This window comes from Oncorhynchus mykiss, chromosome 6, assembly GCF_057628025.1.
Source record: "Oncorhynchus mykiss isolate SJ-2025 chromosome 6, ASM5762802v1, whole genome shotgun sequence".
In the NCBI taxonomy this organism is placed as follows: Eukaryota; Metazoa; Chordata; class Actinopteri; order Salmoniformes; family Salmonidae; genus Oncorhynchus; species Oncorhynchus mykiss.
Genome location: NC_143027.1, coordinates 39,124,001 through 39,145,530, shown reverse-complemented (window position 1 = coordinate 39,145,530; position 21,530 = coordinate 39,124,001). Strand labels below are relative to the sequence as shown.

At 45.1% G+C, this 21,530-nt stretch overlaps 1 protein-coding gene across 8 annotated transcripts in view; it reads right to left on the bottom strand.

The window, feature by feature from the left end:
* The window catches only part of LOC110525909 (tenascin), a 109,511-nt gene that overhangs the window by 26,018 nt on the left and 61,963 nt on the right, over positions 1–21,530 (bottom strand). For 7 of the 8 annotated variants that reach the window (XM_021606412.3, XM_090237895.1, XM_021606411.3 and 4 more), the window contains exons 2-7: positions 8,396–8,979; positions 6,828–8,048; positions 5,352–5,615; positions 4,562–4,677; positions 3,122–3,275; positions 394–663 (exon numbers count right to left, since the gene is read on the bottom strand). In XM_021606412.3, the coding sequence (XP_021462087.3) occupies positions 394–663; positions 3,122–3,275; positions 4,562–4,677; positions 5,352–5,615; positions 6,828–8,048; positions 8,396–8,882 (2,512 nt within the window). In that variant the 5' untranslated portion in view covers positions 8,883–8,979. Of the gene's footprint in view, positions 1–393; positions 664–3,121; positions 3,276–4,561; positions 4,678–5,351; positions 5,616–6,827; positions 8,049–8,395; positions 8,980–12,778; positions 12,899–21,530 lie in introns of those variants that run through there. The other variant, XM_090237893.1, reaches the window with a different exon arrangement.

Here is a 21,530-nt window from a genome sequence, read left to right as displayed (position 1 = left end):
TGAATTCCCAGACAGCCTAGCTGTACTGAAAATATAGAAACACAAGTTGAAATGACTTAAACAAATCATGTAGTCAACTTTTGATACTGCATTAATTATATTAACTGGGACATATACAAATATCAATTAAATGAAATTACAGAGATTCAATGTTTTTACAATTCTAATTCAAACAGTCTAATTACAATTCAATTCCAATTGTGTAAATTGACGATTGTTGAAATTAAAATGGAATTCAATGTACATTCTCCACTTCATGAGTGAAATCAAAAATGTAATTGGAATTTCAAATGAAATTGGAATTGACCCCAACCCTGCTATATAGTGCAATACTTTTGACCAGAGCAACAATGAAGGAATAGGGTGCCAATTGGGACATTGCTCGTGTCTTACCTGTTAGGAAGTTCTCAGACACAGGCACACTAGTCATCTCTCCCCTCTTGGCCATGAGAGACACCTCATACTCTGTGTCAGGGTTCAGGCTGCCCAGGTGGTACTGTGTGTCGCTGGAGGACAGCTCCACTGTGTTCCTGTCTGAGGGGTTGTCGTTGGGCCCATAGGTCACGCTCACCCCGTCCACCACAGCCACCGGCAGAAACCAGGTCACCAGCGCTGTGGTGTCCGTTACGTCACGCACATCCACCTCTCTGGGCGAATCGATCTCTGCAGAGAGAGGAGGCCAGAAAAGGGGGTGGGGTGAATACAAGGTGCTATTCCCTATATAGAGCACTACTTTTGACTAGAGCACTATGGTACCGGGTCAAAAGTAGTCCACTACATAGGGAATAGGGTGCTATTTGGGTCGAATCCCATTTAATAAGCATTTAGTAAGCATTCATAAGGTTCGTAGGCCAGAGAAGGGGGTTTGGTTGTTAAATTAAGGCAGGTTGCACTGGGATGCACTGGGCAAGGGAGGAAGTGGTACTGGGTGCAGGTGCCCAGGTAAGACGACAAGGATCGGGCAGAGAGACTTGGAATCCAGGTTAGAGAGTGTGAGCTCTCATCAGAACCTTTGCTACAGGGTTGAATATGAATAGTGAGAGCATGTCCTACCAATAATAGTTTGAAAACACTGCCATTTCTAGTATGCATCCATGCATGCGGTTGTTCATGTAAGTACACATCAAAACCTGGAGCATGAAAGGCACTTTCCCTACAGTGTGATGGAATTGATTTGTCACATTCAGCAACTTCAGGAAAGTCAAACCTTCTGCAAAAGGGAGATAAGACATGGAACCTGCATTGGAGCTTAACACAGATTTAACCCCCAATGAGACTGGCTGTGTGCTTGTGCGCGTGTGTGTGCGTGCATGTGTGCGGTTCCAGGGTTGCGATTGTCTCCTAAATGGTGCCTCCATCCCACACACATACACACCATGGGGGGAGGGGAGGGGGAGAGTGAGGGGGGACGGGATCACTCCATGCAATTAGACCCCCAGAATGCAAATCCCACTACAGTATGTCAATGTGTGTTAATGGCAGACATAAAGAAGCCCTGAGTGACATGGAGATATAGGAAACCCCATCCCTGTGCTGCTGTGTGTGTGTGTGTGTGTGTGTGTGTGTGTGTGTGTGTGTGTGTGTGTGTGTGTGTGTGTGTGTGTGTGTGTGTGTGTGTGTGTGTGTGTGTGTGTGTGTGTGTGTGCTTAACACCACCCAGTGTGGTGCTCAGGTTCCATTGTTCAACAGCTCCATAGACTTCACACACGTTGTAAATGCTAGTCCTATAGTAGTGACAGTCAATGCGTTAACTTATAAACTACCCATCCGATCCTAAAGAGGAGGTCTATAAGAGGAGAACGTCAGGTAGCTAATGGCTTCTCCTTGCCTTGCTCCGTTTACTCTGGCAAATTGGGGGCTGTTTTCAAACCATAAATAAGCAGAGAGAGCCTGACCTTGCTTTGGGATGGAGGTGAGGCCATAAAGGTTAGTAGAGAACCTTGTGAAACATTTTCTTGAGCATATTGAAATTGCCTTATTCTGATTGGTTGTTACAGAACTCTCTGGGGCAGCGTCAAAAGCTCACACTCTGTTCAGATCCCATTTCAGTGCTGAAATGTTCCACAAATCTTTTAAAAAAAATATATATATATATAATAAAACACCATTCCCGAAGACTACTAGTCTTGAATGTGTTGGTGGTGAGCCACCTAAAAATAACTTGGCTGGTTGAGAGGGTTGGTGGGAACCAAGCTGGCAGTTGGAGTATAGTTTCAACCCCAACACCTGTAGTTCTATTGATCCAAAACCCAAAGTACTTCTCACTGATACAAGCCATTAGCCTTGACAGCAGCACCCTGATGGAGATATTATTTCCTCATAACTGTTAAACCTTCCAAGGGGGTAGTGATGGCTTTTTACAGCCTCTAGTAAATCAAGACGAGGATGTGAAAAGTAATGAGCTAATCACTCAACGTTGGAACTTCAGGATGCCTTGGACCGACTGTCCGACTGCATCCTCCTAAATTGTACCCTGTCGCCTACATAGTACACTACTAGTCCCATAGGACCCTGGTCAAAAGTAGCGCACTACATAGGAAATAAGGTGGCATTTAGGACAGAATCTCAGAGCTGCAGGAGAGGGGATATTCAAGAAATCTATTGGATCAATGTGACAATGTGTTTCTGTGTGCAACTTTGACAGCTGAAAGCTGCTTCTGAGTCTGTCTGTATTGATGGAAATCATGTTTAAAATGTATGCAGGAGGTCAGAATGGCGTAAGGGGGGTTTATGGCTTATTCCCATGCAAATATGTCATGAATACAAGGATTACAGTAGACTTGATGCTGGCAGGTCCCTGTGTGAAGCTCTCCATATTTTGAATTAGTTATTTACCTGTAATTGTGTGTAGCCAGCATTGGCAGGCATGAAAAAAAATCTAATTCTGAATGAATTCTGAACATTTAATTCGAAGCTTCTTCAGAGATTAGACATTCAAGCCTTGAGGCATTAAATCAAAGGCCTACTGTATATATGATTCTGTAAACCTTGGCTATCACAGCTACCATCTACTCAGGCTCAACATTCAGGTACATTTTTCAGGTACCAGTTATTTTCAGGTACAAGTTATTTGCCTGGAGGAGTAAATTGTTGTCCTGTAAACAAATGGATGTACACTCACTTGTGAAAACGTTCTTGCGTGCCGGGGGTCCGCTGGTGTTGTTCTTCACCACCTCCAGTTTGACCTCGTACTCCTGACCAGGTCCCAGCCCAGACTGCTCGAACATGGTGTCAGGGCTGCCCAGGGAGTTCAGAATCTCCCCGTTCTCCTCTTTCTGTCGACACCAAACAACACCAATCATTAAAATGATATGGCATGTTTCATAATGGCACAGTTCCCCTTGTGGATTAATTAAGTACCTATCTATCTAGTGTATCTATCATTACCCACCTCAAAGGCAAGCTTAGGTTTGAGCAGCTTCCCAAACCCTATTCACTTTACAGTGCACTACTTTTCACCACTGCCAATTGGGCTCAGGTCAAAAGTAGTGCACTATATAGAGAGTAGGGAGCCATTTGGGACAATCCCTTGGTGTGGGAATAGGTCAGCCACATCATACCCAGGGGTCCAGTCTGTGATGGTGGAACTATAGTAGGGTGTGTGGGGGGAACTAAATGTAATTAACTGTGGCTTTCATGTCCTAGGACTATTTCTCATAGGCTCCTGAAAAGAAAAAAAGCTTTTAGAAACAATAATCATTCTGTGCCTCGTGGCTGCAGTACATGGCCATTAGAGCTGTCAATAGAATCCTCGCAGAACATTCAGTCACATTTAAACTTAGAGACTTAAAGAAAACAGTCTTTGGATACTGTCTCGGCGAAACTATTTTCCATGAAATACTAACCCTGTTTCACATAATCTCCCTCTCAAATGGCACCCTACACCCTATTCCCAATATAGTGCACTACTTTTGACCAGGACCCATAGACCTATAGGGCTCTGGTCAAAAGTAGTGCACTATATAGAGAATTATGTGCCATTTGGGACGCAGTACACATAGCTAGGGCAATTACTGAAGCTTGGAATGGGTGTCTGTCCTGTTATGGGGCGTATATGGTTTCTTCCACAGGGAAACAGGGATAATGATAGGCTGTGGGCTTCTGAAGATCTCAACCTCCTCCTTGTGGAATAGGTAGAGAGAGCTCCATTAACAACATGCAATGCACCATGGGAGACAGGAGAGGGGCGTGCTGCCCACTCACACTGTTTCTGAAGATGAATGGTCTACTGTTGCTAGCTCACAGTGTTTCTGAAGATGAGGGATCCACTGTTGCTAACTCACAGTGTTTCTGAAGATGAGGGATCTACTGTTGCTAACTCACAGTGTTTCTGAAGATGAGGGATCTACTGTTGCTAACTCACAGTGTTTCTGAAGATGAGGGGTCTACTGTTGCTAACTCACTGTGTTTCTGAAGATGAGGGGTCTACTGTTGCTAACTCAGTGTTTCTGAAGATGAGGGATCTACTGTTGCTAACTCACAGTGTTTCTGAAGATGAGGGGTCTACTGTTGCTAACTCACAGTGTTTCTGAAGATGAGGGGTCTACTGTTGCTAACTCACAGTGTTTCTGAAGATGAGGTTCCAGCCATCAAAGGGGATGTCCAAAGGGTCCCACTGAACCTCCACTGCAGTCTCCCTCACTGATGTGAACTTGAGTCCCTCAGGCACAGGAAGATCTAAGGGGATGAGACGGACAAATAAGACCATATTTGATGTTCTGTTTACTTAACCCTCAGGACACCCAGCACATGGTTACATCTCAAATGGCACCCTATTCCCTATACACTACACTGATTAGACCAGAGCCAGCCCTATGGGCGCTGGTCAAGGTAGTCCACTATAAGGAATAGGGCGCCATTGAGACCCAGACATGGACTCACGGCCAGCTGGTTCCAATGACGGGTAGATCAAGGGCAACATTGAAAAACTGCACCATCCCAGGTACAAATTAGTGATTTAATGAAATTACATTGGCAACAGATTTTTCGCATTAGCCCTGTAATCAATTTGTTGATATTAAAAGTTACATTGGATTTTTATTGACTGCCCTTAATGAATGGCATTTTTTGCATTACCCATAGCAGTCAACGGTTAAGGTTGTACAGTGTCCATATTAGGACAGTCTCAGTCAGACTTTAGTCAGCCTTATCATGAGTGCCTGCTGAGACAGAGAATGTCCGAAAGTGGGCACCGCAGAGGTGCCTGATGGCTCCGGGGTGAATTTTACCCTAGATACAGATCTAGGAACGGCTTCCCCTACCCAAATCCTAACCTTAACCATTAGTGGGGGAAATGCTAAACTGACCCAAGGTCAGCATCCTGGGTCAAAGTTACGCTACTCCTGACTTACGTGTTGCCACCCTGGCACTGACAGGGACACTCCTCTTGTTGTTGAGAACAGCGAAGACACTGATCAGGTACTCCACACCAGGCTCCAGCTCACTAATGGTGGCAGTCTTCTTGTCCCCAGGCACACGCATGTCCAGCTCCAGGCCCCCAAGGCCGGTTGGCACATAGGTGACCAGGTACTCTGACACCTGCATCTCGTTAACCCAGGAGAGGTCCACTGTCTCCGGGGTGACCTCTAGCACTGTCAGGTCCTTGGGTGGAGACACTGGAGAGACACAAAACAACAACATGTTAGGGGACATATTCATATTTTTTAGAAGTGATAATTGTTTTTTGTTGTTTATATCATGGAAGCTTGTATATATCATGGAAGCAGGGAAATTAAAATGTCAAGATAGGCTAAGTGAATATTTTTTTGTATGAAAATTACAGCAACACAACTACAGTTCAATGGAGGGTGGGCTTCAACAGTATAATTTGACATTTTTCTCTGATCTGAGTTATTTTGCGGCGACTAATGACCTAACTTCAACCAAATCATCAATTCTCCATGTTGAAGCCAGTGGAAAACTTCAACCCATATGTCATCATTCGACAACCACATTAAACTGCAATATTATTAATTTAAAGCAATATAAACAATGTTGTGAGGCCAGACACATTAGCATTCCAATGAATGTCATCATGTGGAAATGTTCCTTAAAAATATCAGCCGACATAAACAAATGACATCACATCAAACAATACTCTCATCAACCAAAGGATCTCTCTTTCTCCTATATAGTGCACTACTATTTACCAGAGCCGTATTGGCCCTAGTCAAATATAGTCAGTGGTGGAAAAAGTATCCAATTGTCATACTTGAGTAAAAGTAAAGATACCTTAACAGAAAATGACTCAAATAAAAGTGAAAGTCACCAAGTAAAATACTACTTGAGTAAAAGTCTAAAAGTATTTGACTTTAAATATACTTAAGTATCAAAAATAAATGTCATTTCAAAAATATACTTAAGTATCAAAAGTAAAAGTGAAAGTATAAATCATTTCATATTCCTTATGTATGGCAAACCAGACGGCACGATTTTCTTGTTTTTTTGTAATTTACAGATAGTTGGGCACACTCCAACACTGACATCATTTACAAATGAATCATTTGTGTTTAGTGAGTTCGCCAAATCAGAGGCAGTAGTGATGACCATGGATGTTCTCTTGATAAGTGTGTGAATTTGACAATTTTCCTGTCCTGTTAAGCATTCAAAATGTAACAGGTACTTTTGGGTGTCAGGGAAAATGTATGGAGTAATGTAGTGGAGTAAAATAAAAAGTTTTCAAAAATATAAATAGTCAAGTACAGATACCCCAAAAATGACTTAAGTAGTACTTTCAAGTATTTTTGCTTAAGTGTTTTACATCCCTGAACATAGTGCACTATAAAGGGAATAGGGTGCCATTTGGGACGCAAGCCTATGTCTCTTACCCTCAGAGCAGTCTTCTCCGATGAAGCCGTCGTTACACAGACACACTCCGTTCATACATTTCCCCTGGTCCTCGCAGTCTCCTGGACAGGTCAGCAGAGAACAGTCCAGGCCCTGGAATCCCTCGAAGCACACACACTTCCCGTCCACGCAGTAACCCCTCTCCAGGCAGTTATTGGGACACGTCTTCTCATTGCAGTCCTCCCCAGCAAAGCCCTGGTTGCACACACACTGGCCATTGACACAGTGGCCACGGTTCAGACAGTTGTTGGGACAAGTCAGCTCGCTGCATTCTTTGCCTGTGAAGCCCACAAAGCACACACACTTGCCATCAACACACTCGCCGTGTCCCAGGCAGTCTTTGGGGCAGGTCTTGATGCTGCAGTCATCCCCCGCAAAGCCTTTACTGCACACACACTCTCCGTTCACACAACTCCCTTGGTTCAGACACTTCATAGGGCAGGAGATTTCAGAACAGTCCTCGCCCTCAAATCCTGCATTGCAGACACACTCTCCATTGACACACTGGCCTCTGTTGCTGCAGTTGTCTGGGCAGGACAAAATGGAACAGTCCACTCCCTCGAAGCCTGGGTCGCAGATGCACCTCCCGTTGAAACAGTGGCCTCTCTCAGTACAATCGTTGGGGCAGGTGAGCTTGGAGCAGTCTTCCCCGCTGTAGCCGGAGTGACACACACACTGGCCGTTGACGCACACCCCGCGGTTGTTACAGTTGCTGGGGCAGATAGGCTCCCCACAGTCCACTCCTGTAAAGCCCTCTTCGCAGAAGCAGGTTCCGTTGACGCAGCGGCCGCGGTCGTAGCAGTCGTTGGGACAGATGAGCTCGGAGCAGTCGTAGCCCGTCCACGGCTCGTCACACACACACTCATCGTCCACGCAGCGGCCACGCCCCAGGCAGTTGTTCAGGCAGTTGGTCTGGGAGCAGTCGTTCCCCGTGAAGCCTTCCTCACAGATACACATGGCGTCGATGCACTCCCCGTTGTCCCCACAGTCCACCTGACACAGCTCCATACTGCAGTCATCTCCATAGAAGCCCTCGAAGCAGACACACTTGCCATCGATGCAGCGCCCCTGGTCCTGGCAGAAGTTGGGGCACTCAGGCTCGGTGCAGTTGGGTCCCTTCCAGCCGGGCTCACACACACAGCTGCAGGTCTCAGTGCTGAAGTTACCACGGCCGTTGCAGTAAGGCTTGGTGGCCACCTCACCTGAGGAAACATGGAGGGAGCAACACAAAATTCTATTTAGGTGATTATGATAGTAGAAGTTCTACCACAAATATTATGCAAAAAGACAAAGACAAGTCTGAATAGGGGTTATTGATCTTTAGAAGAATTAAGACCAATCTAAAAATGTTATCTAAATCGAAACTACAACTAACTGCCCCGAGAGCAGTGTTTCCACATCCTGGTCCTTTTGTTTTTGTCATAGCACTAACGTATGTTATTCAATTAATCAACTCATTATCAAACCTTTCGTTGAATCAGGTGTGTCAGGACCAAGATTGGGAAACACTGGCCTAGAGTGTCTGTAGACCAACTGTGCTATACTGTACCTGTAATCTGAGCTCCACAGCAGCTGGTTCCACTGCCACACTGTTCTCTGAGGCTGGACAGCTCAGACTCCAGCATCTCCAGCCTGCTCAGGATGTCCTTCATGTCGTGCATGGGGTTGTCACAGCCGCACGCCTGCTTGGGAATGTTGATGCGGTGGGTGAACACGATCTGGTTCTCCCCGTCCACCGTGTGCTCCAGGTGCTCTGTGGTCTGCATGTCCGACTGGACTGGACTTCCTTTGGGCTTGATCTCGGTTCCTCCGGGGCTCTCCACGTCTACGGAACACAGGGAGCTGGAGGGGACATTGATGTTGTAGATGTGGTTGAAGACCACTGGCTGGTCAGGGTGGGGCAGGGTCATGTTCTCAGAGGGGTCTCTCAGGGTCTCTCTGCGGTGGCGGATGATCTTCTTGACCAGGCCAGCGCTGGAGAGCTGGAGCAACACGGTCACGGTCACACAGCCTAGGAGCAGGCCTTTCATCACCATGATGACCAGGTCCTGTCAAGTCCTGCTGGGAGAGCTTGTGATCTGTCAGGAGAATGGAGTTGTTCTATCTGTGAGATGGCGAAGATGCCCTTGTATCCTAGAATCAAAGAAAAAAAGAAAGCCTAGTGTGAATCGAAGCCGAAGGTTCAGATAAACTGTATGTAAGAGAGAGTAGGGAAAATAATAGGAGAAAGATTGGAGAACAGTAGCTACTTTATCTATTTATAAAATATTGAATGCACAATCTCAACCCACTCTCAATTCTCAAGTTATGAAACTCATTGTTCATCTTGACATTTCTAGTTTGCCCTTACTAGCCAGTATGGATCTGACAGTGACCAACACACAACAGCCTGATTCACTTCAGATCATGTGGCTACAGTGAAATGTCAAAGTATCCTACTAAAAGCAATTAACATTCCACAGTCTCATTTAACAAAATACCTCCTACAATACATGATCCTGTTGCTGCCTGTCTGTCTGCCTGTCTGTCTGTCCTGCCTTTCTGCCTAGTTATCTCCTTGCCTGCCTGCACCCCATCTCAACCCCCCTGCTCACAGTGGAGGAGACAGACATTTTCTCTGAGGACCAACACTGCAGGGGCAATTACTGCAGGGGTGGCGAGTTGTGACCTTGAGTGCTGCGGGATTTTATTCTCTGTCCGGGTTTCTCATGACAGGCTGCCATGAACAGCAGGCAACACCTGCATGTGGGGAAAATGGAACTAACCTTCTCCCTCCCCTCCCCTTCCCGACGCCCCAGACCACAACCCAAGCTGACAGATTAAAACCGGTGAGGGGGAGACCATCTGCAGGGTTCCGGCTAGCCTTGCAGCACACCGCGCAGGGTTGGCCGGGTGTTCAGGGCTTGCATCCCAAATGGCACCCTATTCCCTTTATAGTGCATTACTTTTGACCAGAGCCCTGGGTTGAAAGTAATGCACTGTAAAGGGAATAGGGTGCCATTGGGGATGCTCTCCAGACGAACATTCAGTTCAATTTGGTAACATGATTCTTTCCACACCAAAAGTTACTGGGCTGTTTCTCTAGGCTCCCGAGACATGTTGCTTCTTTTAAGAGTAACGGTCTGCTGGAAAATGTGCTGAGATTGAGTTATGGTTTGGAGGCTGGCAGTAAAACCTTGTGGTCTGTCCTTTGATCTTGTTGTTACATAAAAAATACATGTTAGTGAAAATATGCCCCTCTGTGGGCAACAGAGCTTGAACGTGGAGCGTACATTACATGTTCTTTATCAACACAAGAACAAATCTGGACATATGGAAGGGGTTTGTAAAGACAATGCTGAACAATCAGGAATTAAGTAACTATTAAGTAACTTTGTGTAAGTTAAGAGTGACATACAATTCAACACGTTTTTTTACCTTCTCATTATTGGTCAGTTATAAGGGGGAGGGTAAATACACATTTAACAATGGATTTCCTGCCTTCAAAAAATAGGTGTTTCCCCCTAGCTAATTACACAGTAACTTTTTATTTTTCCTTTATTTTAACTCAGGGGCAGAACGACAGATTTGTACCGTGTCAGCTCATGGATTTGAACTTGCAACACTTTCGGTTTCTAGTCCAACGCTCTTACCACTAGGCTACGCTGCCACCGTCAAAATGCTGACACCATCTATTTGGTGTTTCTCACCTTCAGTAAGAACAGATACACAGGTTGCTCTAAAAGTAGGATTGCTTTCAAGCAGTCAAAATAAAATGTTCTCCATATGTTCCAAAAAGAGTTGCGACTCAACACCAATTCAACATTAACTAGACATGAGCCCCTAGACATGTTCCGTACGGGTACGTCCCAAAAGGCACCCTATTGCCTGTATAGTGCACTTCTTCTGACCTGGTCAAAAGTAGTGCACTGTATAGGGAATAGGGTGCCCTTTCGGACTCAGCCATGTATATATAATGGAGGGAGTTCCATTATCGTGGGGTGATGAAAAGGGGGTTACTGCCTTGCCGCAGACAGGGTCAGAGTGACACAGAATATACTAACGGTGTGCAGCGAATCATAAATCTTCTCTACACACAGAGAGCGGGAGCCTGACAGCCAAGACAGCCACTGGCACAGGGAGGTCATGAGCAGTAGCTCCTGTGATGTGAGGAGCCACTGCTCTGCTGCTCTCTGCTCAGTCTCCTGAACCTGCGCTGACGTGTGATTAGGCTGTCTGACAGATGAGCTCCAGTCCCAGGGATAGAGCGAACGGGATCCCACGGCTGATCTCAGCATCAGCAGCCAGCCCCTGATTAGACAGACAGGGATGAGTGCCTCCGTGATGGACGCACAGTAAGAGCACTAATGTAGCCTGCTGATGGGAGCGCTGAGATCTGGGCCCTCGGGGGCACGAAAAAGCTACCCCCCCCCCACCTCACAGGCATACATGCAGGCACACACACACACACACACCACACACACTTGCTCCGCTGTGCCTGAGCATCGCAAACCAGGGATTAAATCAACAAAATAGCCAGAAAATTGCTTTGAGTTGCTGCTAGGGTTTTAGTTCTGGGCGGATGGTTGGCTTTCTCACTTTGGAGGCTGGCTGGCGTCTCTCCACATGGAACACTTAGGGAACCAACCCTCTCTGAGAGAGCAAACTAGTCTTTGTGCGAGGCATTATTTAGCAAATCTGTGGCTTTGGCGAAACAAGTGGAAAGGAACTAAACTTGTATTTCTCAAATATCCATAGACAGTAGTCTAATATATCAACTACTTGCAACCATAATTTGATATGCTGCAACGGTTATTATTAGATGATCATTGAAATACACCAGACAGTTCTAGCCTTTTTTCCACCATGGGAACAGAGAAAACAACCTCCCCTCCTGGACTTCCGTCAGCAGACCCCTGTGGCCATGGCACTATGCTAATGCAGTTGGTTGCTGGCACACTCACTCGGACTTGACACAATTTGACTGCTGCTACTTTCTAATTCTCTCACTTTTATTTTACTCTATTGTTAGCTTCTCAGACGGCAACAAAGCCAGTTGGCTGCCATGTGGCCAATGTGTGGGGGATTTTACCAGGGGAACAAGAACCTGCTGGCTGGCACACATATTTAGTGCAAGTGATCTAAATTAGCCCAGTATTGTAAGAGTGCTGCTGAGCCGGCAACACTTCAGTTATATATCCACCACACACAGAGGATAGCTGGGAATGGTTTCAAACAAAGTCCCCTCTTCCTAAGCTTCTAATTCAAAACAAATTCTAATTTAAAACACTGCTGTATATGCCGTTCCTCTGAGACAACAATGATGCCTGTCATAGATTATAGAACAAGGTCTCCCCCAACATACATATGCAAAAGTTTGGATTGGTTAGATAAATGAATGAGACACAGTAAATCTCAAAACAATGAAGTCAGCATTGGTCTCTGATCATACAGTATTGATGATGGGGATCACAGTAATAAGAAATAGTGTCAAGTGTGGCCGTGCTAACTAAATTGACATGATTTTGACTGATCAAATCAGGATGATCCTGCACAAAATCTACATGACGAGAATCTAGAAATCCATATCAAACTGATGAACGGTTTTGCCATGTGGGTGTGAATACAATAAGCATGCTTCTTCATGTTGCATGGAAAAGAAGAGACTGTATGAGACAGAATTGAGACCCTGCAGAGATTAAAGCCTACTCTGTTTGTAACGTGGTGTTATTTCCTCTGTCTAAACCACGTTTCCATCCACAGTTGTCATGCGAGTGGAATCCTACCGTATAAAAAATACATTGCGACAGCTGTGACGGAAACGGGCAGGTTCGGTACATCTCCTTCCCATACGGTACCTTCCTGACTTTCTCATTAGTGTAATGTAAAAACCATGGCGCTGTGTTATCCATCTCCAAACAATGCAAGCGAAGATCCCCCCCCCCCCCCTTACCATTACAGTACCAAACGTTCTTTCTTTCTCTGATAAATACTCCTTTCGTCTCTCCGCTGCGTGTTTGCATGTGGGGTCTTGGAGGATCTTAATCCTTCAGTAAATCAAGTCAATGCACTTATTTAACACAAAGCAGAAGGAAGAGGATCAGGGTGGAATATAGGGAGTTAGCAAGAGGGAAAACCCGGACACTTCTACAGCCCATTTAAATCCATATGAGCTACAGTGGTGTATACCAATATTTGATTTCATTCCAAATGGCACTCTATTCCCTTTAGAGTGCACTACTTTTGACCAGGGCCTCAGGTCAACAGAAGTGCACTATATAGGGAATAGGCCCAAGTTTTGACTTGTGTCAAGATTTGCACTGTAAATGTTCAATCGCTTAGCATCGCTGCTACCATTTCTCACGTTCACCTCTAGTGTCAGGGGAAATAAACACAGAAATATTTTGTCAATGATTGTTTTTCCAGTGGTACCATGTCTTTTTTTCTTTCCTTCTCCCGTCTTTCAGACACTCAGGGCCGGCCCTAGCCTTTTGGGGCCCCTAGGTGAGATTTGGTTGGGAGCCCCCCCCCCCCCCCCCCCCATTTTGCTATGGGAAGGACATAACATTTAGCAATTTTATAACTAATTTCATGCAATTCTACTCTCGTTTTGCCATGGGACAGAGAGAAAGTAAGTTGAGACCCTGACTGAGTTCCCCCAAAAAATATGCCCAGGGCCGGCCCTGCAGACACTGGAAGTTTTGAATTTTGAATTCTATCCCGTCAAGGATTTCAGACGTCCTATGCAGAAGCCAGGATTTCTTTCAAACTCAGCCCAGCCTGGCCCCCATGCTGGCAAACTTAATCATCACTGTAGTCTACCTTTACTAATACCCACTGTGCCATATGGTGCAGCCAAGATAAATCACCAGAAAACACCACTGTTCACCATGCACAGTGCAGGCTGTCACTGTGTAGCCCGTTTGGTGAAAGATGCTGGCTATCGATAGAGCAGGAAGGAAGGCAACCATCCAACCAGGCACGTGTTTTATGACTTAAATGCAAGCTAATACAGGTCATGATAGTTTGCTAATGATAAATAGAAGATATGCCTGTGGGATGGAGTATAAGGGAAGCATTCACATGGCTGGAGCGTACTACTATCTAGTATCAGTAAGATAAACTCCACAACAAACAAACTGAATATTGAAGCAGATTGGCCCACTTGATGTGTAAAAACTGTAAATATTCAATGACTTCTTCAACCGACCAACTCCCCAGACTGTACATCACCAGTATGTTAAACCGGGGAATGTGGAAAAGCATGCTTTTCTTTTCATTTCTGTGGAAATCATCAAGCTTGCCTAGTTTTGTAGGTCACCCATGACAACAACGAGCTTTCCTTCTTTGCCACACACTATTCCTTAATCTGGGTCGCTCGTGAGGAGAGGAATGAAAAGTTATTGTCTGGAGGATCTTTTCACCTTGAGGGACGCCATACAAAATGTCTGGGTGGATGGACCAGGCTCAATGACCAGGAAATGTTGCTCCGTCAAAACAAAAATGAAACATGCCAAACTGCCATACTAAGAGCATCCATTCATTGCAAAGCCAAGAATAAATCGGCTAATAAGGAACTCTCTTCACATGTCAAGATTCATCTCTGAAGAGAAGCTCCTCAATAAGGCAGTCCTACTGGCTGATATTGAAATGATTTATATGTACATAAATCATAATGAAACGCCTGCAAGTTGAAAGGGGTTCTACTTATGTCCTCTTCTGGAGCAGTTTAAGTATTGATTTGTTTCAATCCCCACCAAGGTCACAATCAGAGAGAGAGAGAGAGAGAGAGCGAGAGAGAGAGAGAGAGAGAGAGAGAGAGAGATCGAGCGAGAGAGAGCGAGAGAGTAGCTGAGGACAGCACTATGGCTGCGAGTTATAATCATCAAACACAAAAATGTATTTCCAGGACAACTCATGACATGGATTGACTGCAAAGAGAGAGACATGGGATCGATTGTAAAATTCAGCCCTCTGTTGCGATGTTGCTGCTCCTCAAAATGGGTTTTTAAAGTTATCACCTTGCAACAATGGAAGACTCTGTCCTCTCTGTCTCAACCTATCATACAGTGCACGACCTGTGCTGATATTGCACAGGGTTCAGGATGCCCCAGGAATTCATATTTGATAACACAGCGGATTAAGCAGTCAATCAATCTCATCTTATCTGTCCAAAGGGAGGGGAGGAAGGCACCGCATACTGTAGAGCAGGGCAAACTTTTTCACTTGAGATTTTGAAATTCAACGGAGGGACGCATTTTTTGGGGGACCAATTGTTTGTTAAAATCAATTTGCCAGGGCTTCCCGAGTGGTGCAGTGGCACTGCATCACAGACCTGGGTTCGATCCCAGGCGGGGTCACAGCTGGCAGTGACTGGGAGACCCATGAGGCGGCGCACAATTGGCCCAGCATCGTCCGGGTTAGGAGAGATTTCCTTGTCCCATCGCGCTCTAGAGACTCCTGTGGCGGGCCAGGCGCATGCACGCTGACACGGTTGCCAGGTGTACGGTGTTTCTTCCGACACATTGGTGCAGTTGGCTTCCGGGTTAAGTGGGCATTGTGTCAAAAAGCAGTGCGGCTTGGCTGGGTCGTTTTTCGGAGGACGCACTGCTCTCGACCGCCTCTCCCGTACGGGAGTTGCAGCGGTGGGACAAGACTATAACTACCAATTGGTTACCATGGCCATCAGACTGTTAAACAGCCACCACTAACATTGAGTGGCTGCTGCCAACACACTGACTCAACTCCAGCCACTTTAATAATGGGAATTGATGGGAAATTAGGTAAAATATATCACTAGCCACTTTAAACAATGCTACCTAATATAATGTTTACATACCCTACATTATTCATCTCATATGTATATGTATACACTGTACTCTATATCATCTACTGCATCTTTATGTAATACATGTATCACTAGCCACTTTAACTATGTCACTTTGTTTACATACTCATCTCATATGTATATACTGCACTCAATACCATCTACTGTATCTTGCCTATGCCGCTCTGTACCATCACTCATTCATATATCTTTATGTACATATTCTTTATCCCCTTACACTTGTGTCTATAAGGTAGTAGTTTTGGAATTGTTAGCTAGATTACTTGTTGGTTATTACTGCATTGTCGGAACTAGAAGCACAAGCATTTCGCTACACTCGCATTAACATCTGCTAACCATGTGTATGTGACAAATACAATTTGATTTGATTTGATTTGAAATTGGGAGAAAAAAGGTATAACATTTGTTTTTCTTTCTTTTTTTTGCCCCCACTTGCCTTAGAGGGATGAGGCTAACTGATGGGACTGACTGTGCTCATGACCTACAACCCTACAGGAGCCTCAAATGGCACCCAATTCCCTATATAGTGCTCTAGTTTTAAACGGAGCCCTATTGGAGTTGGTCAAAAGTAGTGTACTACATAGGGAATAGGGTGCCCTTTGGGACGCACCCTGCAACACAGTCCACTGCCTCCAAACAAGCCCTCTTAGTCTAGTCTGCTAGTGGACGACTGGACGCCGACGCCCCTTAGCCATTTATTTTGTCTGGCCTGGACACCCTTAATAAAAGGGCAGTCGGTCGTGGCAGGTCAGGTTTGGGTTCGCTGATTGGATTGTTTTGAGCAGTCATAATAAACACACAATACACTTCCATTTGTACAGATGAAAGGCCTGGTGGGTCACAACACAGAAACTGACCCTGGCTGGTTATCATGTCTGGCTGTTGGACAAGTCACAGTATTTCCGTATTGTGTAAATTTACACGGTGACAACTTTAGTTGAATAATTGCAGAAATGCAATTAAATCCCAAAAGATTAACTTTAAGAAACTTTAAATTGTAGGCGACTCTCTTTTAATATGCTGGCTTTCAAAACTAAGGGGAAAACACTCCAAGAAGCGAGAATATGAAATCAATTATGTGTTGCAATGTTTTGATTACTTCCCCTCTTGGCATATAGCTTATCAATTTCCCTCTTATGGGAAAAGCATAAAATTACACAAAATGAAAATTAAATCGAAATATGGTCTGTTTTTTTTTCTTGGGATGAATTGGTTTGGTTTCATATAAATTAAGGCCCATGTTATTGGTCCTCCCTGGTGTATCTGATGGCACACATAGTGCGGGAGTGGGGGGTTGGTGTGTTCACGTCTGATAAGACAGGCCGGGGGTGGAGGACTGTGATACCAGCACAAACACTTATCTCGCAGCACTGTGCTACGTCCCAAATGGCACCCTATTCCCTATATAGTCCACTACTTTGACTAGAGCCCTATGGGGCCCGGTCAAAAGCACTGCACTATATAGGGAATAGGGTGCCATTTGGGACGAAGCCAATACACTGCAGTGAGATCACTTTGCCAAGGGTGAACAGTATCACCCTGACGGAACCACAAGGTTGCCCTGGAGCCCTCCTACCTTATCTGACTGTTACAAAAATAAACACACATTCATTTAACAGAAAAGCCATTTCCAAATCTGACATTGAGATACAAAGACAAAGTGTGATACTGTGAATGCACATGGGAGGGGAATGCCTTGGCAGATATCTGAAGACTCAATTCCATTTTATGATGTCAAGATTTTGCTCATCTCTGGACAGTGAGCCCATCAATATTCTTCACTGCTTCATGGCCCAACGTACAGTAGGTCCGTCTCACGCTGCTCTTATAGCCCAGTCCAGCTGGAGAGGATAGATACTAGTCATTGTTCATGAGCTCTTTTTTACATGTTGAGGACTGTTGACCTCCTGTTTATTAGTCTAACCTCATCTGCTGCCTTTACAGAACATCTAATCACTCATTTTTCTAGACGGTCTTAACAACCTAACCCTCCATTCATTTATCCCACTTCCTTTCCCTTAGGTTGAGCAATTCCAATAAAATCTGCTTGTGTTGAACTGTATTCCAACTATGTCGTAATGTGGTGAAAAGGTATCTTATTGAGGCTGGCTGATAAACTTTCCAAGTAACCGACACCTTCCGTCTCAGGTCACCAAATCTAGCTGCAAGACGAACTCGACCGAGATCTGATTGCAGTCCTATAACAAGAGAGCTAGGAGCTGTGTGGGCTTCATATTAGTTACCTCTAGAGAGTGATTTATTACTTAATGCCTACACATACAAAAGTGACACTAGGATCACACACGAGTGAAGGGAAAAAAAATCGGACAGCATGATCCAATTCCTTCACAGACATGAAGACAGAAGATACCTCAACTAGGCTCTTTAGTGGCTTTATAGACCAATAACCTTCTACTTCCTGGACTGTGGTAGGCACAAGGCAAGAACAATTTTGGTGTTCATGTTTACTTGGGAGAGGAAACCATCTATCAACTGTGGACAGAGAATTCCTTTTCCTGGAGAGGGAGCACCATGTCGTCTGGGGAGCGTCTCGTGGTGCTACTCCCTGACTTTGCACTGTAGTAGTACATTCAGACAGAGGAGAGGACAACTTCCTCTGTCCTTGGTCCTAGTTCCTCCCTCGCAAGCTGCACTGGCAGCAGTCCAGTATTTCCAATATGGCAAATGTGTCAACAATGTACAGCAGACAACTTGATGAAAAGGTATAGAGTAATCAAAATGATGCTCTCTTCATTCACTTGCAAATTAATCGAAGGGATGTTCAGGTTATTCAAGGACATCCAAAGTACTATAGACTTATCTTTTCAGGACTGAAAAGAGGGAGATTCTTCACAGCATTGACAGGCTTTATGACTTTCTCCCACCCTATTCTCTAAACAGGAAGGAGAGGTTTTCCCACTCGGAAATCGAGGCAGGAATGTTGGCTGTGATATGAGGACATCTGTTTGTCCTTGTCTGCATGTCGATAAGGGCTGAAAGTGTGTCGCGTGTCCTAATGGGAAGTACTACCATCCATTCACACACTTGTATGAGCTATATAACCCCACCCCGGGAACATTATGATATGGTGGGTGCATTCCAATATGTGGGGTCACTGGTGAAGGCAAAGAGTCACAGCCGTGTTATTAGCCACATGTGTTCATCTCTTGGACGCCTCCAATGCAGTGACTATGTTGGTAACACAGAGGCCCCGGAACACAGGCATGCTGTGTCCCAGGGCTCTGGTCAACAGTAGTGCACTATTTAGGGAATAGGGTGTCATGTGGGACGCACAAACCGGCTGCCAGTGCTTCCCCTCTACTCAGCTCACACATTAGCATCAGAGGAGCATTAAAAACCATCTGCGATTTCTGCACTTTAAGACATTGGATTCTTTTGAGAGAATCTTTGTGTCTTTGTTCCCGTGGTGATGACTAATCTGTCGGGAGCTTTTTGTCTCAGAGGGGCCGTCACCACCAGGGGCCAATTCTGGGAGTGACATAGGAAAGAGGCCTTTTATAAGGCTTAATACATGCGTATGTGTCACTCTCAAATGTGTTCAGCAAATATAACATGAAAACAAAGCACAAATACAAAGCATGATACTACAGAGGTCAATTTACTGGATCGAAGGCTTAGTCTGTGTGTACATGAAGCAAATAGGTCCTCTCAAAGAGGTAGATTGATGGTATTCATTCATTGTCAATGGTGGGATTTCATGAGTCACAGGAACTCAAACTACTACAAGCACAAACAATGACTTCTTCACTCCAGAAAGGTTTTGGTCTTGCAGTCAAGCTCCACATTGTGGGCTATGTGTTCCCAGGTACTGGGATCTGATTAAATCTCTGTGTTGTAGCTAACATCTGGCAGACAGACATGCCCTACTGCCAGCGGCTGGGATATACAAGGTGATATGCACGACTTCCTTATCAGAAATACCAACACACATTTACCAACCTGGAATAGTCTAAATGATCCGCAGCAGGTCATTATCTAGTAAATTACTTAACATCATTCAATTCAATCAATGAGACATATGCAGAAATGTAATTATGTCATACGGTCAGTGAGAGCAATGACTGTGCAAAGAGACACAGAGCGAGAGAGGGATAGAGAGAGAGAGAGAGAGAGAGAGAGAGAGAGACGGAAGGGGGGGGGGGGGTTGCAGTTGTTTGGTCCAGCAAAAAAAAAAAATCACCATTTGGTCCTGAGAATCATCCAAATTCAACTCATTTGCTATCCTTCCCTCTCCTCGTGGTCGTGTACAGACAAACCTCTTCAGGTCATTATGAATACACATGTAAAAACAGTTCATTTCTCCAAGTGCGTTGATTATCAAGCGTGGGGTGTTAGAGGATACAGCTGTCCAAACAAAGGACATTTCCCCACTCATCTCTGGCACTGGGTGTCACTGTCAATGGATCCTCCCTCTGCACATGGCAATAGCGTCATAAAACATTCCTACCCCAAGCCTGAGCAACCACCGAAGGCAAGCAGTCGGCACTAAAACACCACCAATCTGACACTGGCTGTACACACGTCAAGTATATGAGAAAGTGGTTGACAGAGGAAAACCTACATTGAAGCGTCATATGTCTTAGCTCACGGCGATAGAATAAAACCCACACAAATAAACCAAGATAACAATAATCCCACAAGCATTGGAATCGTGTGTGGAAAAAGTTAAATGTCGGCCAATTCGGCACTGAATATCATTGTGTTGCATGGGTTGAGCCTGTTTCAACCGTTATTTACCCAACAATGTTTAAAAGATTAGATGAGGTGCAAGTATGACATTGTATCTCCCCCTAATTTCGCAATTACCATCCAACAGACACAACCCTGGTATCCTGGGAGTCTCCTCCTTCACTGCACCCCACATCTCCATACATATACACACACAGCGCCTCAAAATACACAGAGCACACCACACAAATATCTCCACACACAGCGTACACACACACACACACACGCACGCACATACACACAAACACAACTCCATACCCATCCTCTCCTCCACTCTCAGTCATCCCAGTCACAGGGGTGTAATCTCTTTGTGGGACGTTATCGACAAACCCCCCAATAAGCTCCTTACATCCCTAATTTCTCTCTCTGAGCGTGCTGATATATTTGACATCTGTGAGGAGTGAGGACCACGTGCACACACACACTGAACAGCGTGAACAGTACATTGCTATAGGCTAGAGGGAGGGAGGGAGTCGGCGGAGCTGCCAGCTAGTACTGCGTACCGACCGTACAGTGAGAGAACCTGGAGAGAGGAGAAAGAGTAGATAGAGTAGAGAGAGCAGAAAGAGTAGAGAGAGTAAAGAGAGCAGAGAGAACAAGGAGAGAGCAGAGAAAGCAAAGAGAGCAGAGAGAGTAGAGAGAACAGGGTGAGAGTAGAGAGAGCAACTCAAAAGCACAGCATCTGTCTGTCTTCCGGGCTACAGAAGCCCGCTGTCTGCTGGCACACATTTAGTAGATTTACAGAGGGCTGGACAGACTCAGATCTGGCAGGTTGCAGCAGGCAGCACCCACGGAAACAACCATACCCCTATCTGTACTCCTAACACAACCCGAGCCGACCGCAACTGAACACAACACCTTGCAGAATTATTCAGTAGTTAGCTGATGTCTTAGATCCCTCAATTTACACATTTTCCTCTGTTCAGGTAAGAGCTAACCTCATCCTCAGGCTCTAGAGAGAGAGCCGGGTGGTGGAGGAGATTAGGTAAGGGCTAAATAGTAGAAGCATGTCAAAAATGTGGTGAACAACATCCTTCATAAACTGTAATGGGCACCTTTGAACATGTAAAGTCAATTTACTGTCGGTAATGATGGAACAAAACCTAGC